Source organism: Chenopodium quinoa, unplaced genomic scaffold (genome assembly GCF_001683475.1).
Source record: "Chenopodium quinoa cultivar QQ74 unplaced genomic scaffold, ASM168347v1, whole genome shotgun sequence".
NCBI classification, from domain to species: Eukaryota; Viridiplantae; Streptophyta; class Magnoliopsida; order Caryophyllales; family Amaranthaceae; genus Chenopodium; species Chenopodium quinoa.
This window is the reverse complement of record NW_018745105.1, coordinates 15,913-43,626: the sequence shown is the minus strand read 5'-3', so window position 1 is coordinate 43,626 and position 27,714 is coordinate 15,913. Positions and strand designations below refer to the sequence as shown.

The 27,714-nt window shown below is 34.9% G+C and overlaps 3 protein-coding genes across 4 annotated transcripts; 1 reads left to right on the top strand and 2 right to left on the bottom strand.

The window, feature by feature from the left end:
• Nucleotides 1-264: 264 nt before the first annotated feature.
• Nucleotides 265-1,221, bottom strand: LOC110710017. Its single transcript, XM_021888281.1, has one exon. The coding sequence runs from the start codon at nucleotides 1,219-1,221 to the stop codon at nucleotides 265-267; it is 957 nt and encodes a 318-aa protein (XP_021743973.1).
• A 900-nt stretch (nucleotides 1,222-2,121) lies between these two features.
• Nucleotides 2,122-20,417, top strand: LOC110709968 (kinesin-like protein KIN-4A). 2 transcript variants are annotated; one of them, XM_021888222.1, is made up of 27 exons: nucleotides 2,122-2,684; nucleotides 5,014-5,160; nucleotides 5,258-5,407; nucleotides 5,696-5,943; nucleotides 7,676-7,863; nucleotides 7,954-8,078; nucleotides 8,738-8,774; nucleotides 9,538-9,629; nucleotides 9,788-9,898; nucleotides 9,978-10,091; nucleotides 10,273-10,363; nucleotides 10,600-10,712; nucleotides 11,536-11,568; nucleotides 13,348-13,446; nucleotides 13,545-13,658; nucleotides 13,752-13,868; nucleotides 13,943-14,023; nucleotides 14,234-14,305; nucleotides 14,955-15,048; nucleotides 15,414-15,445; nucleotides 15,548-15,645; nucleotides 15,737-15,835; nucleotides 15,973-16,194; nucleotides 16,742-16,904; nucleotides 17,372-17,521; nucleotides 17,608-17,906; nucleotides 19,975-20,417. In XM_021888222.1, the coding sequence occupies exons 1-26, from the start codon at nucleotides 2,547-2,549 to the stop codon at nucleotides 17,818-17,820; spliced, it is 3,141 nt and encodes a 1,046-aa protein (XP_021743914.1). In that variant the 5' UTR covers nucleotides 2,122-2,546; the 3' UTR covers nucleotides 17,821-17,906; nucleotides 19,975-20,417. The 2 variants fall into 2 exon arrangements, with proteins under 2 accessions (XP_021743914.1, XP_021743915.1); XM_021888223.1 differs by lacking the exon at nucleotides 11,536-11,568 and having other exon boundaries at nucleotides 2,123-2,684.
• Nucleotides 20,418-20,616: 199 nt separating this feature from the next.
• Nucleotides 20,617-27,022, bottom strand: LOC110709969. The gene is made up of 2 exons (XM_021888225.1): nucleotides 25,796-27,022; nucleotides 20,617-21,302 (listed from the first exon to the last, which is right to left on the bottom strand). Exons 1-2 carry the CDS (start codon nucleotides 25,970-25,972, stop codon nucleotides 20,907-20,909), a joined length of 573 nt encoding a protein of 190 aa, XP_021743917.1. The 5' UTR covers nucleotides 25,973-27,022; the 3' UTR covers nucleotides 20,617-20,906.
• Nucleotides 27,023-27,714: the final 692 nt, after the last annotated feature.

Below are 27,714 nucleotides of genomic sequence, written 5' to 3'. Positions count from 1 at the left end.
GTTGCCTTTCTGAAAAACCTACTTGCCTTTCATATCCATGTTTATAATACTTCTTCTTATAGGTTTCTCCTCTTGATCGGTCAAATTTATTTTTCTTATAATTCCTTCTTTTATTATAATTTTTTCTTTAACATCCATAATTATTTGGGAAATCCCAACAAGTGAGAAATTGTCTCTTCATTTGTTGAGTTCCTGCAACCTCTCTACATTTCTTTTCAATCCATTTTCTAAGGAAAGCAATTCTGTTACCTAGGGCAGCCCTAGCTAAAAATCTCTCTCTCCATTCTTGATATTTTTCACTAATTTCTTTGTTAAGAGGACTGGTAATTTGTCATAGAACATTCCAAGATTTGTTTCATTTTCATCAATTTTATAATAGTATGTTTCAAATTCCATAATGTAATCATCAACATATTTCATATTACAGATGGACAAATTACTTAACTTCCTTTGATATTCCATTCGTTTTTCATTAGGATCTGCTCTAGGACCAATGAATTCTATCTCAATGTATTGACATAATTGTCTGAACATTCTAGTAGGTGATTCACTAGCTCTTAATGCAATTTTGACTTCTTCCTCTATTCCATCGTACCAGTCTTCTACATAGCCATAAATACTATGTTCGATATAGTTTAAGAAATTTTCTGAAGTCCAGTCAGCGTTTAAATTAAGTACACTACTCATACTCTTCTTCCATTGATCTAAAACATCTTGTCTATCTCTTACACCGTCTAGCTTAAGTTTATAACCAGTTTGACTTATAGGTTCAAGAGTCACTTCTTCTTGTTTAGGTATATGATTAGGCATAACCTTGACACTAAACCGGGTAGACTTCCCTGGTATGTGTCTTGGTCTTGTGCAACTTCCTTCTCCTTGATACCTAGGTCTTTGGATGACATTGTTTACGTTAATGTTTTCATTAATAATTTCCTCTCCAACATCATTATTATCCATTACTCTTTTTCCTAGTTTGTTTTCAATCTTTTGTTGAACAACTTCTTTGGGCAGAAAGTCTAGATCATTTAACTTCATTAATCCCATTTGTTGATATAAATCTTCCTCTAAAGTAGCATAATTATTTTCCTTTATTTCATTATCAGAAGCAATCCCTTTGTTAGAAATTAAGTTCATGATTTCGTTAAGCTTATTAGGGTCTTCTTCTTCATCAAATAGGACTTGTAATTCTTTAAGTGTTTTCTCCTGAAGATGAGGGTTCATCTTTAGTCTCTTTTTTCTTTTCTTGGTTACTAGTTGGTCTTTTAGGGAGTGTTACAGTAAACTTTTTATTTTTATCTAGATTTTGAAAAGGATATTTATATTTATATGAGACAGTTTTCTCTTTATTAGGCGATACTTCTTTTCCAACTTGATGCCTAACTTTGTTTGTTAAAGCAAGTTGAACTTGTTTAACCTGTTCGTTTAGATCGTTTACCTTTTTATTAATATCGGTTGTGGTTATTGATATTTTATTCTCGATATTAATACAACGAGCATGTATGTTATCAATTTCCGATCTTAACTCACCGATTTGATCTACTATATAATTAAGGACTGGGCCAAAATTACTAGTATTTTCAGGAATATGATAATAATGCTTAAAATCAGGTTTCTTACACTCAGTACAAGGTCTAGTATTCTCCAGTTTTACCTAATTATTAAATCAACTTAATTAATCTTTTAACCGTATGACTCTGATACCAAATCACGTAACTTAACAGTTTCCAATTTATAATAACTGTATTGTCTTTCTTAATAACATATTTCACTTGTATAATAACTGTAGTCAAACATAATACTTAATTTTTAACACAAATACTTATCCTTTTAATATATAAGTACTACTAAAAAGATCAAAATAACACCTCGAAAATAATATTGAAGAAACATATAACAACATTTAATTTTATTTTAATAGGCTATAACTTAAAATAACAGTATTAAAATAGGAAATAATTTTTTTTCCAACCCTTAACGATTTTTTTTTTTTTTCAACGGTAGTATGGACCTTCCTAGTTCCTATCTGGGCAATACTTTCTCCTAAAAAGTGAGACACACAAGATTGTTACTTTCACAACAGGAGGATCACTATTTTCACTGCACAACCCATAGTCCCATACCATACCATACCATACCATACCAAAGCACCAAAACAAAATACCCTTTTTTTTTCTCTCTCCTCTTCTTCTTCTCCTTGTTCTGTAAGATTTTGGGTGTGGGCAGTAGCAGCGGCAACAAGATCAACAGAGGAGAGAGAAAGTAATGCACAACAATTTCTAGTAGTAGTGAACACCAAGGAAAGTGCTACTACTTGTAGTTGTTGTCTTTGCAGTTACTCTCATCAACAACTTCAACTACAACTGATTTCTCTTTCCCTCTTTTCCCCTTTTCCCTTTCCCTTTCCTAAGCATTCCTCTTCAATTTTGTTGCTGCATCCTTTTCCTGATTGCTCCTCATTCCGTTTGCTTCATTTGGGTCATCTCTAATCAAGCCTAATTTCTTTCCTGCTTCCGAATCAAAGCCGATTTCATCCGGTTGATTGATTAATGATGGAAAGCGGCGGAGGCGGTGGAGGAGGAGAAGAATGTTGTGTTAAAGTAGCTGTTCATATTAGACCATTGATTGGTGATGAAAAGCTTCAAGGATGTAAAGATTGTGTTACTGTTGTTCGTGGCAAACCTCAGGTATGATGCATTTTCTTTCTCTTTATTAGAATTTTAGGTGTTATAATTGTAAATCTAGTTATAGATAATTGATTTGCTTACATTTAATGTTGTTTCAAGTCTGAATTATGGTTGGATTTGTGTGATCTAGATCTTATCAATGGTAGCTGTAATTTCAGTGTATTTTTTTAATACCTTTTTCTCACTTTTTCTTAGAGTAATCTAAGAATAATTTATTTTTAAGGGGTGTTTTTGTATTTCATTGAATGTTTTTATTTAATCTATAACTAAATTCGGCACTAATAGTCACGTTGATAGTGAAATTTGACCTAGTAATGTGATGGGTAAATCACTAAATCTGGATGGAGAGAGTATTTTTTCGGAATTGTATAATTGAAAGGTCTGATAAATAAAGTATTTATCGTCAAACCCTTCAATTGTATAATTTTTTTGATTTTGGGGTATAATTCTATTTTGTGTCTAAAGCATCTTTTTCTTCCTCTTTGGGGTTTAATTTGTAACAAATAAATTTCATTGAATTGCTAATTTCTGTCAGTTGTTAAAAAAGGTAACCATGACTAATTTGTATGCTTGATTTGTTGTTTATTGCTTTAATCATGAAGTGTAATGTATGAATTCTAGCATAAGCATAGAAATTAACATTCTTTGCATGTGTTCCATGAATCATAATTTAACAATTGCTTACATCTGCACGTGTTTGCATGTTTAATGGTATGATTTGTTTCCTTATATATCATCCTTCTTTGTATAGCTTCGAAAACTTTAGGTTGTAGCGCAATGTTAGCATAGCGTGTATGTATAGATATACACAAAAGATTAACTCACTGCAATGAGGGCAAAATATGACAACTATTACATCCAGCTTGCTGCATCCTAAGCTAAATAAAGCAGAAAGTAGAATAGTAAAATGCTGGTGAGAAGATCCATACCCAGCGTGTTGCATCCTAAGCGACTCACAGCTTGCATACTCCTATCCTAAATGTTCAGCTATATCTTATCTAGTCCATAGATTCAAGTAACATAAATCTTGGAGAATTTGTCCCCACCAGTCACCAGCCACTTTTTAGTCTAGTCCATCCTCCAGCCCTTGCGTTGTTGTTAGTCTTTCTTACTTGAATGTTTTGTCAACAAATGCTACTCTTGCGCTGAATTGTCATCTTTCTTCCCATTAAACTGACTAATGTTTTCCCTTGTGTTTAACTAGTCATCTTTCCATACATTCTACTAACAAATATCTCCCTGTTTGTGCTCCTATTTATTACCATCTGGTTCCACTATGATTAGTCATTGGGATATGTGATTTTATATCTTTTGTCCCTGTTTCTGTCCTCCTAATGTGATATCTCCATATCAGAGAATAGTCTGCAGCAGTGCAGCTTTGTTATGAACTGTTGTTCAACTAATTTTGTGACCAAGTTGTTAATGACCAAGAAATAGCTTCTTCAATCCATTTAGCGAAGTAAAGTGCTCTAAGACAAAATTTATGATAATCGTTTAGACAGTTACTGCTCTGACGGTCTGACCAAGACCTGCAGCTTACAATATTAAAAATGGGAGGTGTGGTGGATGTATGATTCCTTTAATTTTCTTATTTCCTTTAATACCATTGTTGAAGTTAAGAATATACGACAGCTAAAGATTTTAGAAGTATGTGGAAGATTGCATATGATATGTCTTTCAAATGAAATTGAAATTTACAGTTTTTAGTGCTCAACATTGAATTGCTGAAATCAATTAGTTTACGAGCTTATCAATGTTTGAATGTAACCTATCCAATTTACTCTGACTACAAATCAAAGTTTATGTACCTAATATGATGATAAAATCTATTTTCATCCATGTGTTGGAAAACAGTATTTTTGGCACCATCATATTTGAAAGGCAGTCCTATACAATATATGTATATGAAAAGAACAGACTTTTGTATCTAAAGATGTGCCTTGGGCATGCTTATGAAGGATGATGAGACCTAGAAAATTTACCACTCTCCCTTTTCACCTTAACTCTTGAACGAGTAAACCTTCCCCTTTGAAGATGTGAAAAAGGGCCTAGCCTGCATATGAAAGACGAGGTTGAGGAAGTGAGAATATATCTATGCTCAAATGAGGTTTCATTCCAAAATCTGTTGGTATTGAGCGAAGTAACCCATTGGGCTTTAATATATCATTTTTTCTGTTAGATTTCACATGTTGGCATCTTCAGAGTTCAGAATCTCTGTCAAATACTCTAGATATAGGCCTCGGACTTAGTTCTTTTAGTATTTATTTTTTCTAATTAAAAATGTTGGAAGTGATTGTTGTTGTTTCTTTTCTTCTTTTAATATTTTTAGGTGCAAATCGGGACACATTCCTTTACATTTGATCATGTCTATGGGAGTTCCGCTTCTCCATCCTCCTCTATGTTTGAAGAATGTGCTGCTCCACTTGTTGATGGTTTATTCCAGGGATACAATGCAACAGTCCTTGCCTATGGTCAAGTAAGCTTTGCTTCAATTTGTGGTATTGCTATACATGGCAGTGGTATCAATTTTCCTATTTCTATACAAAATAAGTGAATTTTCCATCACGTTGCAGACAGGGTCAGGGAAAACCTACACCATGGGTACAGCATTTCGCGAAGGTGGACATACAGGAATAATCCCTCAAGTTATGAATGCATTATATAGCAAAATTGAAAAGTTGAAAAATGAAACTGAATTCCAGTTGCACGTTTCTTTCATCGAGGTGGGCCCTTTTCTTAGAATCTCTTTTTTCTTTCATGGACATTTAGGTACTTCTATTTAAACTATATAAACTATTATGATCTGTATAGCTACCTGTTTATAGATCTGTGTTGGAACTTTCATGTTGCTAACTCCTGATACATCTGATTTGGTAGAGTTTCTCATGACTTATTTCCGTCAGATATATGTTTGTTCTGATTAAATGTCTGAAGCTATTATATTGTTTTGATTTCGTTATTCTAACCCACAATAGGTGAGCTTTATTGACTAGACTTAGTAATTTCTGCAGATTCATAAAGAGGAAGTGCGAGATTTACTGGATTCCTCCCTATCAACGAAATCAGAAACTGCTAATGCCGGGAAAGTAAATGTACCCGGAAAACCACCAATACAGATTCGTGAATCATCTAATGGTGTTATTACTCTAGCGGGATCTACAGAAGTAGAGGTCAGGTCTTTGAAGGAAATGGCAGCATGCCTTGAACAAGGATCACTTTGCCGGGCTACCGGGAGTACAAACATGAACAATCAATCTAGGTGAGGTTGTCGAAGTAACCTTTATATCTTCATGAGTTATTTATTTATTTTTATTTATTTATTTATTTATATTTATTTTATTTATATTTATTTTATTTATATTTATTTTTATATTTATTTATTTATTTTATTCAAGTCAATCATACACCACATGATTTTCTGCTCATTATTAAGAAAGATAGGTTCATTATGGAGTATACAAAATTCTATTATGGATTAATCATAAAATGTGGTTATAAACAAACAGAAAGATACTGTATTGAAATCTAGTTACTTATTGTACCATAATATATCAATGATCTTTGTGGATTGACTTCATGCTGTATGGAGAAGCCTCATGGGACTATATTGTTGTTTCTGGGATGATTGAAAGAATTACTGATAAGCTGAATTGTTGAATGTTGGGAGAATTATTCATTTTCAGATTGCAATTCATCAAAGGTGTCACTAAGTTCACTTCTGCTTCTTGTTTATGGCGAAGTAGTAGCATCAAGGGCCTAATGCAAACACCAACTGTCCACTTTTCCTGTTAACTGATTATTTTGTGCTGTTGTCTGTATTCATTGCTAAAGTAATGTTTGTCATGGTTGGCTTTGGTGTATATTTTTATATTATTTAATTTGGGGTTAGGTATAATTAATAATGAATAATTTTATAATGGGTTTTTATTAATTTTTAGAATTCGCCTAAATGATTAGCATGGAGAAGAGAACACTTGGACTCTTAGTTGAATAAAGTACTATTGGTTATTCTGAAAATGATCGTGATGCCAGCTGCTAAAGGGATAATAACTGCAATAGAAGTTGCTTGTGAAGTAAGAGGGCTGATTTTAGGAGGAGCAGCAGAATAACACAGTACATTTTGCCCCCCTATGCAGAGATCATTGACATAAAAAAGCACATACATCAAATTCATCATTCGACGGATACAATGCTGTCAGTGGTGATAGGCAGGCAAAGTTTAGGTGAGTTTTCGATTATTTGAGTGACTAGCTAGACAATTTTTGGAGAGAGGGAAGAGTGGTGTTTCTAAAACCTGTAATCGGAAAAGTCAAATCATTACCTCTCGACCATTGTGCCAGTTTAAACTAGAGGAAAGTCAGTACGGACTACTAGTTCTAACTTGTTCAAATCGGAAAAGTCAAATCTGATACCGTTGGCTAGGTGCAAAGTAGCTCTGGTGTCTAAGTACTATTCCTAACAAGTTAAAAAAAGTTCCAATAAATTCAGATAGGTTACAATAAGTACAATATACAGCTACATTGAGTTCCATCTTCCAATAAGTTCAGACAATTTGGTTGTATAGAATACATGTTAAAGCTTGGCTGTAGGGGCATATGTAATGACTAATGAGTCTTCAGTAGTTGAAAAAGAACAAGAAGGCTTAAAAAAAAATTGTGGCGGTGAGCTTGTAGGTAGCAGTGGCTTGTGACTTGTGAAGGCTGGAGTGGCAGCAGCATTTGGTGGCAGTGCCGACAACTTGGATGCTGTGGAAAATGAAAGGCATAAAAAGTGGAGAAAGAGAAGAAAAACTAGGTCAAAAGCATTTGTTCTCATTAGATTGCATTTAAGTACCACGAGTTTAAGTTACTCAAGATTCTGGATTTACATTCTAATTATGTGCATGAAATAATATTTATATGCTTCATCTATCTGGAATACAAGGTGTTTATCTATGTGCAAAAAAGTTGACCATATTAATTTCACATTTTATAACACAATTTTGTTTGTAGTCGTTCACATGCTATCTTCACCATAACGCTAGAGCAAATGCGCAAGCTAAGTCACACTGATCCTGAAGATGCCAATGTCAATGAAAGCATGAACGAAGAATACCTATCAGCTAAATTACACTTGGTAGATCTGGCTGGGTCTGAGCGTGCAAAAAGAACAGGTTCAGATGGCATGCGTTTTAAAGAAGGTTAGTTAGCATATTATTCGCTTATTGCTTATTTTATTTTCCTTTTGTTCATAGCATGAAAAAAAATTACCTAACGCTGCTTTTGAACAGGAGTTCATATTAACAAGGGTCTTCTAGCCCTTGGAAATGTCATCAGCGCGCTTGGTGATGAAAAAAAGAGGAAAGAAGGTGTACATGTACCCTATCGAGACAGTAAACTGACTCGATTATTGCAGGTTTGACATAACTTCAGTCATTAGTAGTTGGGTTTCACTTGGATTATGCTAATATGGGACCTGAGTATTAATTTATAACCTCAATTAATGTAATGAGTGGTTCCATAATCCATGCCTATAATCTTGATAGTAACATTTACTAAATTTGATTTGTTCAAAGTACAAGAAGATTTTATGTTGCTGAAATGCACTTACCAGCTGTGAAACTTTCTTGATCCTAGCTGGAAATTTATTCAGGTTGTTGTTTGTTGAGTGATAGCTAATATAAGACTATACCTGAGTTTAATCAACGGATAAAATTTTTGGTGAATAAACTAATCTGGTGAGCCTTCTCATTTGATGTAGGACATAAAGTCTTCTTGTTATGAGTTGAGGCCAAATTGATTTGGATTGCACTCTATATTGCTCATATTTGAAGTTGGATTTTTCTACTCTTAAGGCTGTCTTAATTATTGTTGCTTGAGCTTAGTAATCTTTTCTGGTGTTTCCATGCCATGGTTTGGAAATCATTGTGTTGTAATTATTTTGTGTGCAAGGAATAATATTATTGTTGACATGTGATGATAGGCTGGAAGAAAGTTCTAGTAAACAGCCAAATTTAATGAACATATTGCTACTATATTTTGCAGCATTTATCTAATGTCATGTTATATCTTCAGGATTCTCTTGGTGGCAACAGCAGGACTGTGATGATTGGTAATTATTTGTTTCTCTATATCAATCTTATTATTTGAGAACTTTTCTGACTTTGTAATGTTAAAGTAGCTGCATTTATTATCAAGTCTTTGCTGTGCCCCTGTGCTAATCTTGAACTGCTGCCTACCAATATATGAAGTATGATGGTTTTGTCACATGATAGTTGAAAGCTTATACTTGGTGTATGTTGTATATTATATTATTCATTCTAATTTATGTCAACTCTTCAGCTTTAGTTTCACCCATTATCTGTATGGCCTTTCATATTGTGGTTTTTTGTTTTTCGTAATAATTTGGTACCTCCAGACAGTTAGCTCAAGCATCTTAGGGAATTGGAATGTTTTTTGGTCAGTTGGTTGTATATAGTAACCTCAGTACACTGAATTGTCATATTTTTATTGGCTAGATACTTTGCCTGTTGCTGCAATGTATTTCACTAATCACTTATTTGCCATTGCAAGCTGTTCAATATTTGCATGTAACTTTTGTGAAGCATTTTCTTGTTGGAATTCTTGACTTGCTTTTGCCATTTTTCAGCAACCTTTTAGAGAATATTTATTTTTCTAAACTTCCTCCAGAAATTACATTTAGATAATGACTTGTTAGCTTCTTTAAACATTACTCCCTGATGTACAGCATCAACATAAAATTTATGAGCACTTACTTTGCTTTCAATCATATAGATTTTCCCTGCTCCCTTTCTTTTATTCGATATCCTATGAATCCCAATTTATGAGCACTTGCTTTGCTTTCAATCATATAGCTTGCATCAGTCCGGCTGATATTAATGCTGAAGAGACGCTTAACACACTCAAGTATGCAAACCGTGCCCGTAACATTCAAAATAAGCCAGTGGTAAGCTTAAAATGTCCCTTCTACATGACTACAATTTTTTATTTTATTTTTTTTTCCTTCCCTTCCCCTTTGTTATGCATTGTATTAACTTTTGGCTTTGTGGCCTAATGGAGTACACCTTATCGTTATGTTAAAGTTTTAGTTTTTGCTTGAAATAGATCAATAGAGATCCAATATCCAGTGAGATGATTAAAATGCGGCAACAGCTTGAGTATTTACAAGCAGAACTTTGTGCAAGAGGTGGAGGGGCATCTTCGGATGATGTACAGGTATTGTAATTGTGTAGGTCTTTATGTTTTCTCTGCTTGGCAGCAATACTATTTCCTATCAAATAACACAAATTTGCAGGCCTTGAAAGAGAGGATTTCTTGGCTGGAGTCAACTAATGAAGATCTGCGGCGAGAGCTTAATAAGTACCGCAGTGGATATAATGTTGATGATCAGGGTGATACTATGTGCCAGGTAGGTGACATGGTATTAATTTAGCTCTTCTGGGCTCTGAATTCTTTCCATGACATTGGTTCTTAGCATGGAATTCATTAACATATTATTTTCTAGCATTAGTATTTCATTTTCTAAAAGTAGAGGGAATGTTTTCCTTGTATGGCATTGTATTGATAAGCTGGGGCATTATGACTGTCAGAGTGGAGAAATCGGTTCAGTGAAGAATGAGGGGCATAAGAGGCGCCAGAGTATGGATACATCTGATTATGCAATGGGTGAAATTGTTATGGGTATGGTTTCTTCTAGTCTTGAATTCAGAAATTTGGTTGTTGCTTTCAGGGTTTGTATTGCCACAAGAACTGCCCTTTGATATCTAAAGAGCTCGAAAGCTGACAAAATAGGCTGTGCCCTTAGTTTCAAGATTAGTTCATCAATGTGAATTGGGTGGATTACTTTATAGTCTCTAAGCTTCTTCTGAATGAAGATTATTGAGGTTAATGTATGATATACTGTGAAATCTTAACAGGTGATTCCAAGGATATGGACGAAGAATCTGCAAAGGAATGGGAGCATAAGGTTCTTCAGACCACTATGGACAAAGAATTAAGTGAGTTGAATAAACGTCTGCAGCAAAAAGAGGTATGACAATTTTATGATAAATCTATTGTGTTGTACTACATACTGATTGTATTGATCTTATATAACTTTGCATAAATCATAGATGTTGCCTCCAAGATTTAATTTTTGTCATTTATTATGAGCAAGCTCATGTTTTTGGCTGGGAGAGTTTTACATGTCATTCATTCCTCGGAAATCAAAATTGAATTCCATTATTACGTCCTCTGTGTTTATACCCGTGGAATGTATAATACTTGGTTGGACTGTTGTGAAAATTGACATAAATTGAGTGCTGTTGTAAGTTTTGTCTCGCATTTCATGATGTATTACATATAAATTATTTGTTCTATGTTATTATACTCTCCAAAAGTCTCCATACTAACCTTTTGTTGTTGAAGGCACCATAATAGCCTTATAACTAATTTTAACTTTCAGAAACACAGAGTTAAGTTTTTAGGTTCCTTTAATTTATTCTGTGTTTTTTTAGTGTTGGATCATACATCTTCATATCCCCTCTGGAAGACCTGTTGGAATAAGAGCATTCTTTAGTTGGATAAATTGTGCTACATTGTGGTCCTATTTTTCCATTTTAACTCAACTTCACCTATTCGCTCTGAATTTCGTCTGCTTTCCTACTTATTCAATTTGGTAAATGCCCCCTATTACCTTTTGTTACGAAATCAAATATCATACTCTAGAAATTCCGTTGAAAAACTCCTGGTTCATGAGAACCAAATTCTCATCCGATCTGCATGGGTCTTTTTCCCATTACTTTGTGGGTTTAATGTCTGTCTCTTGTTGGATTTCTCCGACCTCCTGATAAGCCTTCTTTATGATTTCACAGCATGGGGCGCAGCTGCACAAGCTCTTGGCAGGGGTTAGGTTTTTACCCCCTTTTCCTCATCCCCATATGTCTGTACAAGTGTTGTATTCTTTATTTGCTTTGGTAACAAAGCTTCATAGTCCATCTAGGAAGTGTCATAGTTGATAATTAGGTCTTTGTATATTCTACTCGTTGAAATTTGTTGAGGAGTGCCCAACCATAGGTTGTGGTTTGTGTGGATGGGGAAGGGAGACTAGCAAATTAGGTAACACTATTTTAGAGTACTAAATGAAAAGCGTTGTGGAGATGCAAGGTTTCTAGAACCTAATACTAAAGCCTATGAAATCTGATATGGATTAGCAAGCTTTATCTCCTCAACTGTGTGATTGCGTATGTGCGGAGTTGGTTCACGGTTATGTAGTTCTTGCTGGAGTAAAGCAGTAACTTCTTCCGACTTATCCAACCGAGCATTAATCTTCTTGAGCTCATCCAACAATGCCGCAAATTCAGCTTGATTCACCATGTTTAAGTTAATGATTAAACACAGAAAACCTGTCCAGAAATTGATCGTAAGTACGAGGATCAAAACCCAAGAAAAACACCTCGAAAAATTCTGAAATTTTGTATACTGCTACCTCCATCTGTCTCAAAGACTCGACCAAAAATTCAGCAAAAAATTCCCAGCCAAGTGGTTGCAGTTTATTTTTTCCTCAACACTGCCAGATTAGGTCGATTTTTGACCAGTTGCAAAAAACGAACCCAGTTTAATAGATATGCTACTCGAAAAATTCTCAAATTTTGCAGGTGAAAACTAGACAAAAAAGTAACCAATTTGAAAAAAAGAATCATCTCAAAATCTTTAGAAATGAAGGAGAACAAAGTCGATCAATATGACCTTCTAAACTGAGTTTTTTTGACACAAATTGTCAAACTTGTCCCTCGTCAAACAGCAGCCACACCAATTTGATATGGATTTTAATGATATAACCTTCAATCGCAGTTGAAAGGTTTGGAATTTTGAGTCTCGGTCTAGAAACGCTAAGCAACACAAGCTTTAAACCTAAACCAGGCCAAGAATACACAAGCACAAGCTTACGTAAAACTTTATAAATTTCAAATTGACAAAAACTGATTTTTATTAAGAGCCTAAATGCCATTATATAGGCTACAAATAAGTACTAAGATTTCTAATTACATTTGAAGTCCTAGATAAATCAACTAGCCAAATTCCTAAACACACTTCTAATAAAGATAGAACTATTTAAAAGATAAAATTTCCTAAACTTAATCCTAACTCAAAAACTAATCACAATAAAAGATTAAAATAAGGAAATAAATCCTAACCGCTTAAAACAAGAAAAATTCTTTCAAGTGAAAGGTAAAAACTTGTAAGCAAAATCTAAAATAACAATTAAGCTACTAAATATTGAAGGTTCCAAGAGAGGTAAGATTTTCCATTATTATTCCATATCAAAATCAATGTCAAATTGGATATTCTCTGGCTTATTATTATCTTTCTTTCTAACACTCCATGAAATAGTACTTGGAGATATTAAGGATCTAAAACTATGCTATATTGCTATGTATCACTTCAAAGTTCATCTTGTTAAATGCAATTAATTAACTACTTTCTAATTCTTGGAAACACAAAAGCACTTAGTTTTGAAGTTGTCATTATTCATATAACTGTGTTATTATGTATTTAGTTGATCATTTTCTTCAAGCAAATGGTTTAAGTTATTTCTTCTAATCTGATACACCCGTTATATAACTGGTGTAGTGACAGGGTGACAAATTCTGCAACTTACTGAGTAATATTTATCTTCTTTGCAGTCTGAAATGAAGCTTTTTGGAGAAGCAGATACTGAGACTCTTAAGCAGCATTTTGGAAAAAAATTAATGGAACTTGAGGATGAGAAAAGAGCTGTCCAGGTTCAATTTGAATTATAGACTTTATTTTTTCCCAGTTGAAAAAGAAAGCTAATGCATGGTAACATTTTGTTAACTTGGGTTGTTTGCTATAATTGCAGCAAGAACGAGACCGGCTTTCAGCTGAAATAGAAAACCTTGCTGCTTCTTCTGATGGTCAAACACAGAAATTGCAAGATGTTCATTCTCAGAAATTGAAGGCACTTGAGGCTCAGGTAGAATGGACTGATGTACTTCAACTCTTCTATGTTATTGCTCACAGATAATGGGAAATGTTTTCTGATTGTTTCTTCAATGTACATCTACAGATCTTGGATCTTAAAAAGAAACAAGAGAACCAAGTTCAGCTGTTGAAACAAAAACAAAAAAGTGAGGAAGCAGCAAAACGTTTGCAAGAAGAAATACAGTTCATAAAGGCGCAGAAGGTTGAATTTTTTGTCACATTCTGTTTGTCCAATCACCAATGATTACTTTCTACTGACTTGCCCTCTAAAACTAGGTTCAATTGCAACATAAAATTAAGCAAGAGGCAGAACAATTTCGATTATGGAAAGCTTCTAGGGAGAAGGAGCTTTTACAGGTATTGTGCACTTTGATCTTTCTTGTTGTGAGCCAGCCTTTTTCCAACCTTCTGCTCCTTTGCCTCGGCCTCCTATTCCTCCTCATCGAGCTACTTTTTCCTATTTTTCTTTCTTTTCTTTCCAACAGATTGGCTTTAAAATATTACCATTATTTAGTGTTTGAAACATTTTTCTATTGTCTATTCATGGAATTTACTTTTTCAAAGCAGCTACGTAAGGAGGGTAGGAGGAATGAATACGAGAGGCACAAGCTACAAGCTCTAAATCAACGTCAGAAACAGGTAAACTTCTGGCATTTATTTCATCTGTCGTCCATGCTCATCTAGAATGAAAGATATTTTCATCCTTGATTGTACTGCCATATCTTCATTCATTCATTTGCTAATATATGTGTGGGATGTTGGTTGCATGTTTCTAGTTTCCAGGTTAAAGTTTGTGTTGTTGTTAATGATATCAATGTCAATGAGTATCCTAATAAGGCCAATCACACTATCTACCCATTTTATGACTGCTGATTCACTTGGAAGTTGTAACCTGTACCACCGACTCTTATAATGAGTCTTGGTGTAGGATTTTCCTGATCTCAACAAAGATTATGATGCTGAGGCATCTGTTCAGTAGACTAAGAAGTTTATCCTGAGTGCAAGTAAATCTATTGAAGCCTGTCTCTCTTCCACCAATTGTACTTAAATTTATTCTTATTTTGTATCAGACTTTGTTTTGTTAATTGTTTGATAGAGTGATGTGTGGATACTGTCCCTCCTAAAAAGTAATGGTATTCATCCATTACTGACAGAATCTATTGCATACATAATTAACAATAGCTATCGAGCTTATAACACTTTAAGTTGTGCGCATGAAATTCGTGAACTGTTGATGCTTGTGACCACCTTCCAGTAAGATGCCATAAGTGCTTTCTCTGACTCTCAGGTTCTCCAAAGAAAAACGGAAGAGGCTGCCATGGCTACCAAGAGACTGAAGGAGTTGCTTGAAGCTCGTAAATCTACAGCACGTGATAGCTCTGGTATCACTTTGTTGACCAATATTTAGTGGCTTTAATGTTTTTTTAATACAGGCTGCCTGGGTTTTCATTAATATTCAAGTGCACTAAATGCAGAAATTTTGTTGAAGTATCCCATGATATTGTGATTTGTTTTATTCCAGTATCTACCATACACATATCTGACTGTAGGGAAACCTGAATATTATAGGGATTATTACACCCCTGTATTAGAAAAGCTCTGAAGTTTCACCCAACATTTCTTCTTTTTTATTTTTTGTTATTATACTAGAGCTCTTTCCATATCTTTGACAGGAAGATACTATATATAGTATTTAATTTTGCTTCATGAATTCTGGTATTCTTATCTGATCTCTGTAATTTTCCAGTTCTTGCTAATGGCAATGGAACAAATGGACAGGTAGTCACCCTTACTCATATCTACTTTCTATATTTTTGAATCTTTCCATCATGATATATATTTCTCTAGAATGTTTTGTTAATGGAGGCTTTTGTATGTTAGACCAACGAGAAAACATTGCAACGCTGGCTTGATCACGAGCTAGAAGTCATGGTAAACGTCCATGAAGTGCGTTATGAGTACGAGAAACAAACTCAAGTGTAAGTATACTGTTTATATTGGTGTTTGCATAAGTTGGCATGCATGAAATGATCCACAATTGTTCTTAATGATTATTTCTACCTTCTCCAGGCGTACTGCACTTGCTGAAGAGCTGTCTGTGTTGAAACAACTAGAAGAGCTTTCTTCAAAGGGATTAAGCACTCCTAAAGGAAAGAATGGTTTCTCAAGGTGCAATTCATGCAAATTTTTATTTAGGAGTCTGCTGTTCCTGTTACCGCAAAAGTGACTGTCTTAGCAATATAGAAAGGAGTTTCATTTCTTTTGCAATTTTTCCCAATGCAATTCTTGATTGTGGTCATATGTAGGTTATCCTCATTGTCACCAAATGCAAGAATGGCGAGAATTTCATCCCTGGAAAATATGCTGAGCATATCGTCAAATTCACTAGTGGCCATGGCTTCACAACTTTCAGAAGCAGAAGAGAGAGAACGTGGCTTTAGTAGTCGTGGTCGTTGGAATCAGTTGCGCTCAATGGGAGATGCCAAGTGTTTGCTACAATATATGTTCAATTCTCTTGCTGATACAAGGTTCATTTGCTCTGAAAGTTGATCCATCCTTGTATTTCCTATTTCAAACTCAGTTTATTTGTGTCACATCTCACATGTGCAAAATGTACTGGAAATAACTTTAATATGACTCCAGTCAACAGTCATTTCTCCATATTATGTGAATAAACATACGTTATTTGCTCTTACTTATGCTTCTCTGCTTTCTTTCGGTTCCTTTAATTATCCCTCTGATGTCAATAAAGTAAATTTTGCTTCAGATTGGCACTGACATAATTAGATGATTTAAGGTTTTGAAGACTCTTTACAAAGTTTCAGAGATAAAGTAAATAAAAATAAAACCACCATTATTTTCTGGAGTTCCAGTGTTATCTATGAAATTATGCTGTTGACTTTGAAATGATTCTGATGCATATTACAATATCCTTCAATTTTCATGAAGTATCAAAAGTTGGTTTTTGTAGTGATATGCATGAACTTCCTGTTAGTGGTACCAATTTAGTAGATATCTGACTGAAGATTATGTTCTGTGCTGGAACTCGTATTAACTTTGTTTTTATTTTTACAGATGTCATTTATATGACAAGGAAACTGAAATGAAGGAAATGAAGGAGCAGCTGAAAGAACTGGTTGGTCTCTTGAGGCAGAGTGAAACTCGGAGAAAAGAGGTGGAGAAGGAGCTCAAATTGAGAGAGCAATCAGCTGCCGTTGCGCTTGCCACATCTGCATCGGTGAGATGAACATGTATTTTTGTTTTTGTAGGATTTTGTGTAAGATGAATATTCAGGCAACCATTTAAAGTTTGTCTGATACTAAAGGTATCTGATAAATCACTCTGTTCTCTGTGAGGAATGCAAAAAGGCCTGAAGAACTTCAGGCCTGGCAAAATATTTGATCCTGACTCCTTTTAAATCATATGAAGTATATTATAAAAACTATCCTGTCTGGAGTAAAGTAAGTTGATTTGAGTAACCCCAATGTTCTAATTAAAAGTTTTCTCTGAATGCATCTTGAAAAACTGTAGGTGGCATACTGTTTAAATGTTGTTATTTGGAATGACAATGCTTTGGATTCTTCAACAATTGTGCAATTATCTTTGCTCTAATCCCTATCGTTTTTTATGATTGTTGACCCCCCCCCCCCCAATTTTAGAATCTATCTCTCTGAAATCTGATTTAATGTTATTGTCACTGAGCAGAATTCACCCGGATCACTAAAAAACACACTTGACGACATGAGTGGCCCATTGTCTCCAGTAGCTGCACCTGCTCAAAAGCAGCTGAAATATTCTCCTGGTATTGCTAATGGACAAGTCAGGGAAGCAACATCATATATTGATCCGAAAAAGGTTAATTTTCAGTTTCTTAGTTAGTCTTTAAGTGAGAGTTCTCCTATCTGTTCCTTTGATGAAAAAGGATGTTTAACTGTATGCAGATGGTGCCGCTTGGACAGTTGTCAATGAAGAAATTAGCAGTTGCGGGACAGTCTAGTAAGCTATGGAGATGGAAGAGGAGTCATCACCAGTGGATTTTACAGTTCAAATGGAAATGGCAAAAACCATGGAGATTGTCAGAATGGATTAAGCATTGCGATGAAACAATTGTGAAGACAAGGCCTCGGCCTCAGGCGTTGAAAGATATGATTTAACTTTCTTCATGAGGTGCTTTTGTATAATTTGACCTCCACGTACATCCACGCATACGTCAGAGTTAGACTAGCAATACCCTATGTAGGTGAGTGTCTTCTCATCAATTCTGTTACGAAGCATTATGTTAACATGCCTGGAATAGTAAGTACTATGCTTATCATGTTCTTTAAACGTTTTATCACCATTTGCATGACACTTTTATCTATTCTGCTGGTTAGCTATAACATGCCAGTACTGTTAACTGTAAAGTACTAATACTTGTCATGCCATTTGTAACAATCAACAACAATTACATGACACTTATTCATCTAAGCCTTTAAAATACGTGTGTAATGCAGTCCTCTCCATATATATTGGGGGGGGGGTCTTCGAAATTTTTCCATTAAGCTTTACATTGTCTGTAAGTAATGTCTTATATAGTACTGCACTTATTGTAAGGAGCTACTGAATTAGACCAGAAACCTCGTAATATAATTTTTGGTTAAATTTTTTATCAAAGATTATCATAAGGGGTGCTTGGCTAACGATAATCAAGGGAAGAAAGCAAATTGATACACTTATTACCCTGGGTTAATCTTTGGTTGGTATTTCAAGCAATTTCCTTTCTCTTTTTCCTAGTTTAAGGATACCTCAGTTCCAGGTCTGACGCATTATCCATGACCTTGGTGGGATTGGGGAATCAAGAAAAAGAAAAAAAATGCTTCCTTTGTTCCCCTAGTATTGCAACAATCACTATTTTAGGATGTTTGACAAATATCGCAACATTTCCTTTTTTGCACATGCTTTTTCTTTATCTCATCACATGGGTCTTTGTATTTATTTCCCTCTACCTCTCTCCTCATCTTAAATTCCGTGCATACCCCCCCCCCTCTCCTTGCAATATTAGGGGAACATAGGAAGTGTTTGAAATAAATTTCAACCATCACCCATCTCACCTGCACCCAAGTGGAAGGCTTTCACAATCTTTTTTGATTGGACTTGGGTATTGGTGTCAAACACTGCTATGTGTATAAGAGTTAAACTTGCTATGCTATGAAACATTTCCATTTTGGTCCAAAATGAAGTGTTCTGCGTCCATATTCGTTTTAGAGTGTTAAATCCAACATGGATATTTGTGGTAAGATGAGGAGCCTGAGTAATATGGGGTAGTCACTAGATTCACAACAACTCAATCCAGTTGCTTTCATTGCTTTTGTTGATTAAGCCAAGTGATACTTGGATGGAATCGAGATCTGTCAACTCTATTGTTCGAAGCAGAACCACCAGAAAGTAGAAATTATTTTTTACTCTTGTATTAACTATCAAACAATGTAAAACAGGTATCCCATTGGTTCTCATCTGAACCAATCAAATAAAAAAGTTATTTCCCCTTTCTTTTACTCCAATTCCCTCTCCTTTTGATTTCTTTTGCTTTTCCTCATTTGAATTAAATAGCACCTTGTATTTCTGTAGCCTCATCTTTGATGAATTTGTTTAGTATGGAAGAATTTGGCTTCAAATTGTACTTGGGATGGATTTTTTGACAAGAAGGGAGCTGGTTTAGTTGGGTCAGGTTGAGTCATCTGTGAAGCTGATATGCTCTTTGAAGTGCATCTGGTAACTGGCTCTTCATATGGTGTTTATCATAATCTTCATGATCTAGAAGTTTCCTTCACCATTATCGTTACTTTTAGCTGTAAAGAGGCTTCTCCCAGGGTGGGATGATGTATGCAAACCTAACTAACGTGTTATGTTCGCTGCAAACAAATGGAGAATGAGTTTGTGAAAAATGATGTCCAATTTGACTCAAAGCTACGATATTTCTAATGTTCTTGTTTTTTGCATTTGAACCAATGAAATGGTGAAACTGAGTGATCTAACTCTCATATCTTTTAGATACAAGCTGGTTCAACATGTCCTGAATCATAGTGATGGGTGGTTTATGTATAAATAAATTAAATTAGTCTTGTTTTCAGCTGGTTTACAGCTTGCACTGGTTCCAATGTCACCATTATGTCTCATGTCCTTTCTTTTATTTAAGGAAAACTCCATTTTTGTACAATGGCAATTACTGTTAATTGTATGAGTTAAAATCATTGTGACCTGCAATTGTTATAAAAGATGCCCTTCCAGCACCGTGCCACTGTTTATAATTGTCCTTTCTTTTGTTTCAGATTAGAAGAATGCTATATACAGTGGCCCGTTATGTATTTTAATGTATATCATGGAGAAAATTGGTATGCTGGTGAATTGGATGCATTGGTCTTCAATTCTGTAGAAGTGATTTGTTTGGCTCAAGGGAGCATCTTGTAAAGCTGTGATGATGCTACCAGTTGTATGCCAGAGCAGTCAAGGAAGAGCACAGAACTCAGAAATCTGATACTAAGTTGTCTTGTTCCATCTGACAGCTTCTAACGCTCGTTTCTTAAGGTTTTCCTTTGTGAATAAGAAGGATTTCTTTGACAATTGATAGGACATATGTAATGGGGATGAAGGGTGGTTTTTATTTCCCTTTATTGTTGTGGTTTTGGTCTTTAGGCAGTCTGTTATAGTCTGCAGTGTGTGTAATCACAGTATTAATTTTGTTAATATATTGAAAAGTTAATCCTTTGTATTAGTGTTTGATTTTTCATGTTTGATGTATGTACCACATTAATGATTGATTATATTAGAAGTGATTGATTACATGGCAGATTTTCTACTTGATGTAACGCTTATCAAGATCTCGTGTTACTTTACAACATAACTCAAATATATTATACAAACTGTTGTAACAGATACTAGAATGATTAACCAAAAGATCACACCAATGCATGTACAGTATAGCGCTATCTCAATATAAGACTATAAAAGGCAAAACTTGTTACTATAAGATCATCCCCATTATAATCACAAGAACTCCGACATACATTTCTCAGCATAATCTACAAATGCATGTGTATGGCCTTGCCTAAGCCTGGAGTTCGAATGTTTTTCCCTTTCAAAGCAGGTATATCATTGTTAACAGGGAAACAAAGCATTTGTAACAGTAGTATATATTCAAGATGACAATTTTTAATCTCATGCTTTACAAAGCACCTGCATCTGTGAACACTCTTAGGTGCATTTAAAACTGACACCAGTAAGCATAATGTTCATCTTTACGATGGTTGCTAACAAGACCACCACACTTCAAACAGATGAAACTACTGCCGTCGGAGAAGGCATCCAACACAATCTGCTTTCTTCCGGTCTCTGCCAAAATTGAGGTTCCACAAGCGTCAGTCTCCATTTCGCGGCTAGGAACAGTTGGTGTTGCAGATGATGAGAAAAATGGTGATGGAGATGATGAGGGTTCACTTCCTGGGGGCTGAGCTTCAGCAATTACACACTCAGCAAATAAAGAGGCAAGCTGATCAGCTTCAGCACTAGTCTGTAGTTTTGATCTGTATAGCTCACGTGCACGTTGCAAGATGTAGAAAACAGCCTCCTCTCCTCCTTTTGTTCTCATAGCCATAACTATCTGTTTGGGACAAGATATTCACCATATTAGTGTACATAAAAAGAAAAATAATAATAATAAAAAAAAAAAACTTTAACCACCTCTAATCTTAAAGCTCTATGCAAACTGGTTAAGTGGATACCCATGATACATATCGTTATTAAGATACATAATGGGTTAAGTCCTATTATTTTATTTAGAACATTGCACAATTTACTCCTGCTTCACGACACAGAATCCGAGTCATGTCAAGATTACTTCCAAATTAGGCCATTGGCCTCAATGTACAAATTACTGCTGTCCACACAGAATCTAAACATGTCAAGATAACTTCCAAATATTAACAGAGAAATATTCATTCACAAATCACAATAGGATTATGCATGCAGTCAGGCATATGAGTGAATCAAATTCTGTCATTCTAAGGAAATTTAGAACACACTACAATAAGCACCAAAGCTTTTACAGTCCAAAGCAAAATAAATAGCAGCAGTTTTTTTTAATTTTTTATTTATTTATTTGTTTGCGATTTACAAGTTGGTAGAGCATCTGAGGGATGAAAAGATTGCAGAGTGCAACCATGTAATTTGACCATCATTCTCAGAACCTATTCCATATCCTGTTTCCTAAACTCAACTGAAGATTATGAGTGACAAGAGTAAGAGTGTTAGGCAGTGGCCACTTATTAGTTTCCCTCCACACCTCTATGGCTAGCCCTTCCTCACATGCACGCGTGCATGCAGACTACACACATGCACCAAACTTGAGATCACTCACACATAACCAACAAGTACAAATATAAATTCTCCAGCCTATGTACTGTTGAAACATGAAAAATCCACCCATCTTCCTCTTAACACTTAATATTCCACTACTTATTTATTACTAAGAGTTAATGCATTAACACTCTTAGTATAGTATAACTATTAATTTCGACCTAAAAAAGTGATGATATTGTGAGATATGCAAACAAATAATATTTCCTATTCAATTTTGATGTTTACTAGCATGCCAGCACAATATCGTAACATGTAATAAGTGAGATTTGAGTAAACAATAACTAAATTCCCTACATTCACCACGGTTCTCGAATAAATCAAGGTTATAAGTATCAACAGAGTAAAGCCATGACATTATCTATAGGCTATTTGTAAAATTATATAATATGGACACACCAAAATCAAATGCAAAATTGATACCAAAACGAGCATAGCAATACTGCAGGTTTTTCTTTGCAGAGAGTAAGAACATTATTTCCAAGCAGAGTGCAATGAGACTCGTTCACCTCTTGCTATTTATAAAGGTTTTTCCCATATTAATATTCATTCTTCAACTTTCTTCAAACTAACCCCTAGTACTTCCCATATCCTATATCTTGATATCGGAGCTGATCAGAATGCCAGTAATTCAATTTAGTAACTTCAAATGTCAAAAGAAAGACATAAGAGATGCATGCTGGCTGAAGCAACAGATTAAAAAACTTTCCTTCTCCAATATAAGAGACCAAATGTTCCCCTTCATTAGCTTCATATCAAATATCTTAACCTAAGCTCTAAGTTCTCCCTTTCTCACACTATTGCATCAAAAAGTAGTTCCCCAAATAATAGCATAAACTTAGCCTAACCTTTTTTTTTTAACATCCAAATATCCATCAAGTGTGCCGCTAAAAACTGTGAAAAATTATCCACATACCATTTTTATTGTTTTGGGCAGGGGCATAGAGCCACTCTAAATAGGCCCTTACTGAAGTTTTACCATAGCTTTGGATAACATATTTGCACACCAACCCCTGGTACATTATTGTGCCCCCAATCAAGGCTCGAGCGCAACCCTTACAAATTTAGGTTAAAAGCTAATCACAGCAGACCATCATTGCAAAAGAAGACAAAAAAAATATTTGAGTCCTAACTTTTCCAACTTAAGAAGATTAAGGAAAATGGTGTTACCAGATATGCATATGGGAGTAAGCTAGTAAACTAGATACTCAAGAATAATTTTGTAAGTAGTCTTTTTAATTTTTGGGCTTGGATTATTTTACAGATTAAGATAAAAATGGATATTTTCATAAGGTATGGTTTGTCAAAAATCTCGGATCTAGGCATGCATATGGAAGCTCTGCTACATACATTGATAGTTACATTAATTTGTTAGTTAGATTCTTAAAACTAGATAAAAGAGACTTGATTTTAGTCGAATGAAAGTCCAGCAAGAGTTTAAGATATCTTATAGCTAGCTTTAAATTATTTCAAGATATAATTTTATGTTAGTGTATTATTTGTGATCTTTGTTTCACGAGTAAGATATGAATAATTAGTTTCTTTATCCTAATTTTATAGTTTTAGGAATATTCTAAATTTAATAATTACGTCTATCTATAGTGACCTTAGGTTATAACTTTATTTTAGAGAGTTGAATGAATTGAATTTCTTTTGTTGAGCTCTTGCTATCATGGGTTAGGGAGTTAAAAGTTAAACAAAACACAAAACCATGACTTTTGTGTATCTTGTTGACTGCGATGGATCCTAGGATCTGTCCTAGCTAGCCTTTTATATTAAGCATATAATGATAAAACTATTCCTATATCATAATGAAAGCCAGCCAGTTATCATCCCAAAAATACAAGCAAATTAATGCACCCTAGGTCAGAAATAACTAACACCATGTATCATCCCAAATTACACAAAGGATAGTTCTTCTATGATATTTTTTAAAGATATTTTGTAAGGACACCTTAACCTATTGTATTACTCTAAAAGTTTTAATAAAGTGTTTTTTATTTTCTAATTATTATTAATGTTTGTATGTAACAAATGTAAGTAGTAGTGTTGGTTCTGGACTTTTTCATCACCGTATCACTTAATTCAAGTAAAACAAAACAGAAAATATAATTTTACTATTTCGGGGTTAGGGGAGCAGGACATAAATGAAATTTCATCAAAGCTCTGGTACATATATTTTGCACACCAACTTCTAGCACATTTATTGCTTTCTTAAAGACTCCAAAGACAGACCTTGAGCTTGAGAGAACTGAATTTAGGCTAACAGATAACCACACAGACTGGTTAGTGTTGCAGAAGACGACAGATAACCGTAAATTGATTCCTAATCTTCCAGCTTAAGAAGATTGAGGATACACCTCCTTATTATAACGACAGCCAGACATACAGTTCATGTAAATTTATTACACCCTCACCCTGGAATACATTATCATATTATCCAAGTACATTGTCAATTATGTCAAATTATCCCAACATCCCATAATCAAAGCCTTCACAATGATTGTGATAGTTCTTAATTCAACCCTTTACCCATTACATAATTTAAGTACGCCATATTAGAAATCATTACTACCATTTTGGAAAAGGTCACAACTTTTTCCGGACATCCTAAAATGACATAAGAGATTTATATTTCCAAACGGAGGAAGTACAACTGTGCAACATTTCAATTTTCTGGCGCTACTTGTAACTCTCTCATTTATCCTCAAGTAGAAATTGGAAATTATATTTGTATAACATGAAGAGAAAATCAAGAGACCCTTCACAAGACTCCACCATGTGTCACTCTCCTCCCAACTGATAGGCTGCCATTCATAGCATCTGACACGGAGGTGTGATAGTTGAAAAGCTACATTCCCTCTCAAAGGAAAAAAAAATCTCTATCCATCCTCAATAAGCATCCCAAGTACCAAATTCTGAATAGCTAATATTCTGTAAGTAGTTTTGCCAAAAAAAAAACGACGAACTAGTTGGTGGAATTATATCTTCCTCAACAATTACATCCCTTAGTTCTTGCCAGTCGCGCCTCGCCTCTTAGTAATCATTTACTAATTTCAATTTAATTTGTAACAATATAATTTCCTATCACTAATTCCTAATATATAGACTAAATTATAGCTTTAACTATAACTTTTCTTACTATTGACAAGACTGTGTAACCGCAAAACAAATGACAATATTGAACTATTAATATCATACGACAACATAATATATTTGCTCACTTAATTCATGTTAAAGATGAAGTAATGATGTCTGATGATTCATATCAGAAATGAGCATCGACTTTGAGTCCATGATTCAGTTCAAACCACACCTTTGCAGTCCTGAAGCAGACAGGTATACAACCATCCAAATTTCAGACACACTGACTCATAGAAACGTCGTAAGCAATGAGTAGACTCAATGAGTAAAAAGTTCAACCAATTCTAATAGCCATTGTATATGTGAAAGGTAACACAAACAAGATGGAATGACAAACTCTCAAATTCTCCACTATAACCATTCCTTAATAAATAATCTACAATCAGCTATTCTTGTACGACATGCAATAACCCCGAGCATCACCCGAACCAATAACTAGTCATCGTCTCTTAAAATGACGGGTTCTATTATTTTAATACGGAGCATGAACCAATAACCATTTCAATTATCTTAAATAAAACAACAATTGAAGGGCATAACCTAAACATATAAACAAAATACAAATCAAATTCAATAAAAGATTGAAAAAATTACCGCCTGAAGGGCTTGGGAAGGTTTGCCCTGATCGATGAGTTGACGGGCCAATGAAAGGAAACCAGCAGCAGCGTCGGATTGAGGAGCGGCGGCACTGGCATTGGTGGTCGGAGGAGGTGGTGGAAGCTGAGAGTCCTCCGTCACCTCGATCATTTCCATGTCCGCTGTTTGATTCATGCTGTATTTTAACACATTTCACAAATGACACAAAACCTGATTCTTTTCATGTAAGTTACTTATTTGTATGAGTAATTGGCTAAAGTTCTCGTCTTTAACCTTTTTTTTGGGGTCACTTTTTTTTTTTTTTAAAACTCACTAGACGTTTCCAGTTTTTTCTGGGATTGTTTAATTGTCTTCTTAGGTTGCGAGAGGCTATTATGTGCTTTCGTACTTTTTTTTTTTTTAATTTTATATCACAAAGTTTCATAAGTATATATTTGCAATAAAGAAATATGCGCGGACTCCTAAGCAAAACTTTTTAAACAAGATTACTGAAAGTTATGGACATGTATTTAACTACTAATTAAATTAAAAAAAAAAACCAAACCCAATTAAACTATAACTCCCCAGAACCACCACCACACGCCACCTAGAACCATAACCCATGTCACCCAAAACCCAAGAACCACCACTCACGCCACCCACAAACACTGAAATCCACCTTTAAACCACCGAAATCCACATTTGAACCACGAAAACCACCCAAAAACCACCAAATCTAAAACCCAAAACCAAACCCACCCACGAAACAGCTACCGGAAAACACCAACACCCACAAAATAGCCACCCACGAACCACCAACACCCACGAATTAACCACCAACACCCATGAAATAACCACCCACGAACCACCAACACCCACAAACGAACCCTAAAACCAAACGAACCCCAACACCCACAAACGAATCACCAACACCCACGAACCACCAACACCCACGAAAAAATTCCAGATCTATCAAACCCACTTACAAACCACCCCCACAAACCACCCCAAACAAAATGAGAGATGAGAAAGATAATCTGAAGTAGAAATGATGGATGAGAAATGAAGAAGGAAGAAGATGATGGAGGAGAGAGATGGATGAATCAGATTTTTTTGGGGGAAAAGTTTAGATTATTACATTAGATTAGAGTTGTAATAATTTGTAATTATGTGAAGTATTAGGGGTTAATAATTTTAAATGAGGGTATTTTGGTCATTTTATTAGAAAAAAGTTATTACATTAGGAAAGAAATAAATTTGTTGCAAATAATATGTAGCACCCTTTTTAATAAATGTTGCAAATAACTGTTAATGGAGGTAGTATTTTTTTAAAATTATTCTCTCTCCTCTTTTCTTTCTCCGTCACATTTTTCTTTTTCCCCTAATTTTATTTCTCTCTCCTCTTTTTTCTTCAAACTTTATTAATGGTGTCATCTTGTTAGCCCAAATTATTTCAAACTTCATTAATGGTTTACTATTGGAAATTTATGTTCTACGAATTTTATGTTGAATTCAAGCTTATTTGCTGAAGATTTTGATTATCTAACTTGTAAGTTGTTAAATTTTATTACTTAATTTTTTGTTTAATTGAAGAACGAAGAACAAATTGTTTTCGTGTATAGTGGTGGTTTCATGGGTGGGTAGTGGTGGTTTCGTGGATGGGTAGTGGTGGTTTCGTGGTTCAGGGTTTTATATTTGGTTTCGTTGGTGGTTTAGGTTGGTAGTGGTTCGTTGGTGGTGGTTATTGGTGGTAGTTTTTTGTTTGTTGTGGGTAAGGGGTTACTAGATCCGGTCAAGGGCTACTAGGTGGTCCGGTCAGGAGTTACTAGGTCCGGTCAGGGGTTACTAGGTTGGCGGTCAGGGGTTACTAGGAGTTACTAGGTCAGTTAGGGGTTACTAGGTCGGTTAGCGGTTACTGGAGGTTACTAGGTCGGTGG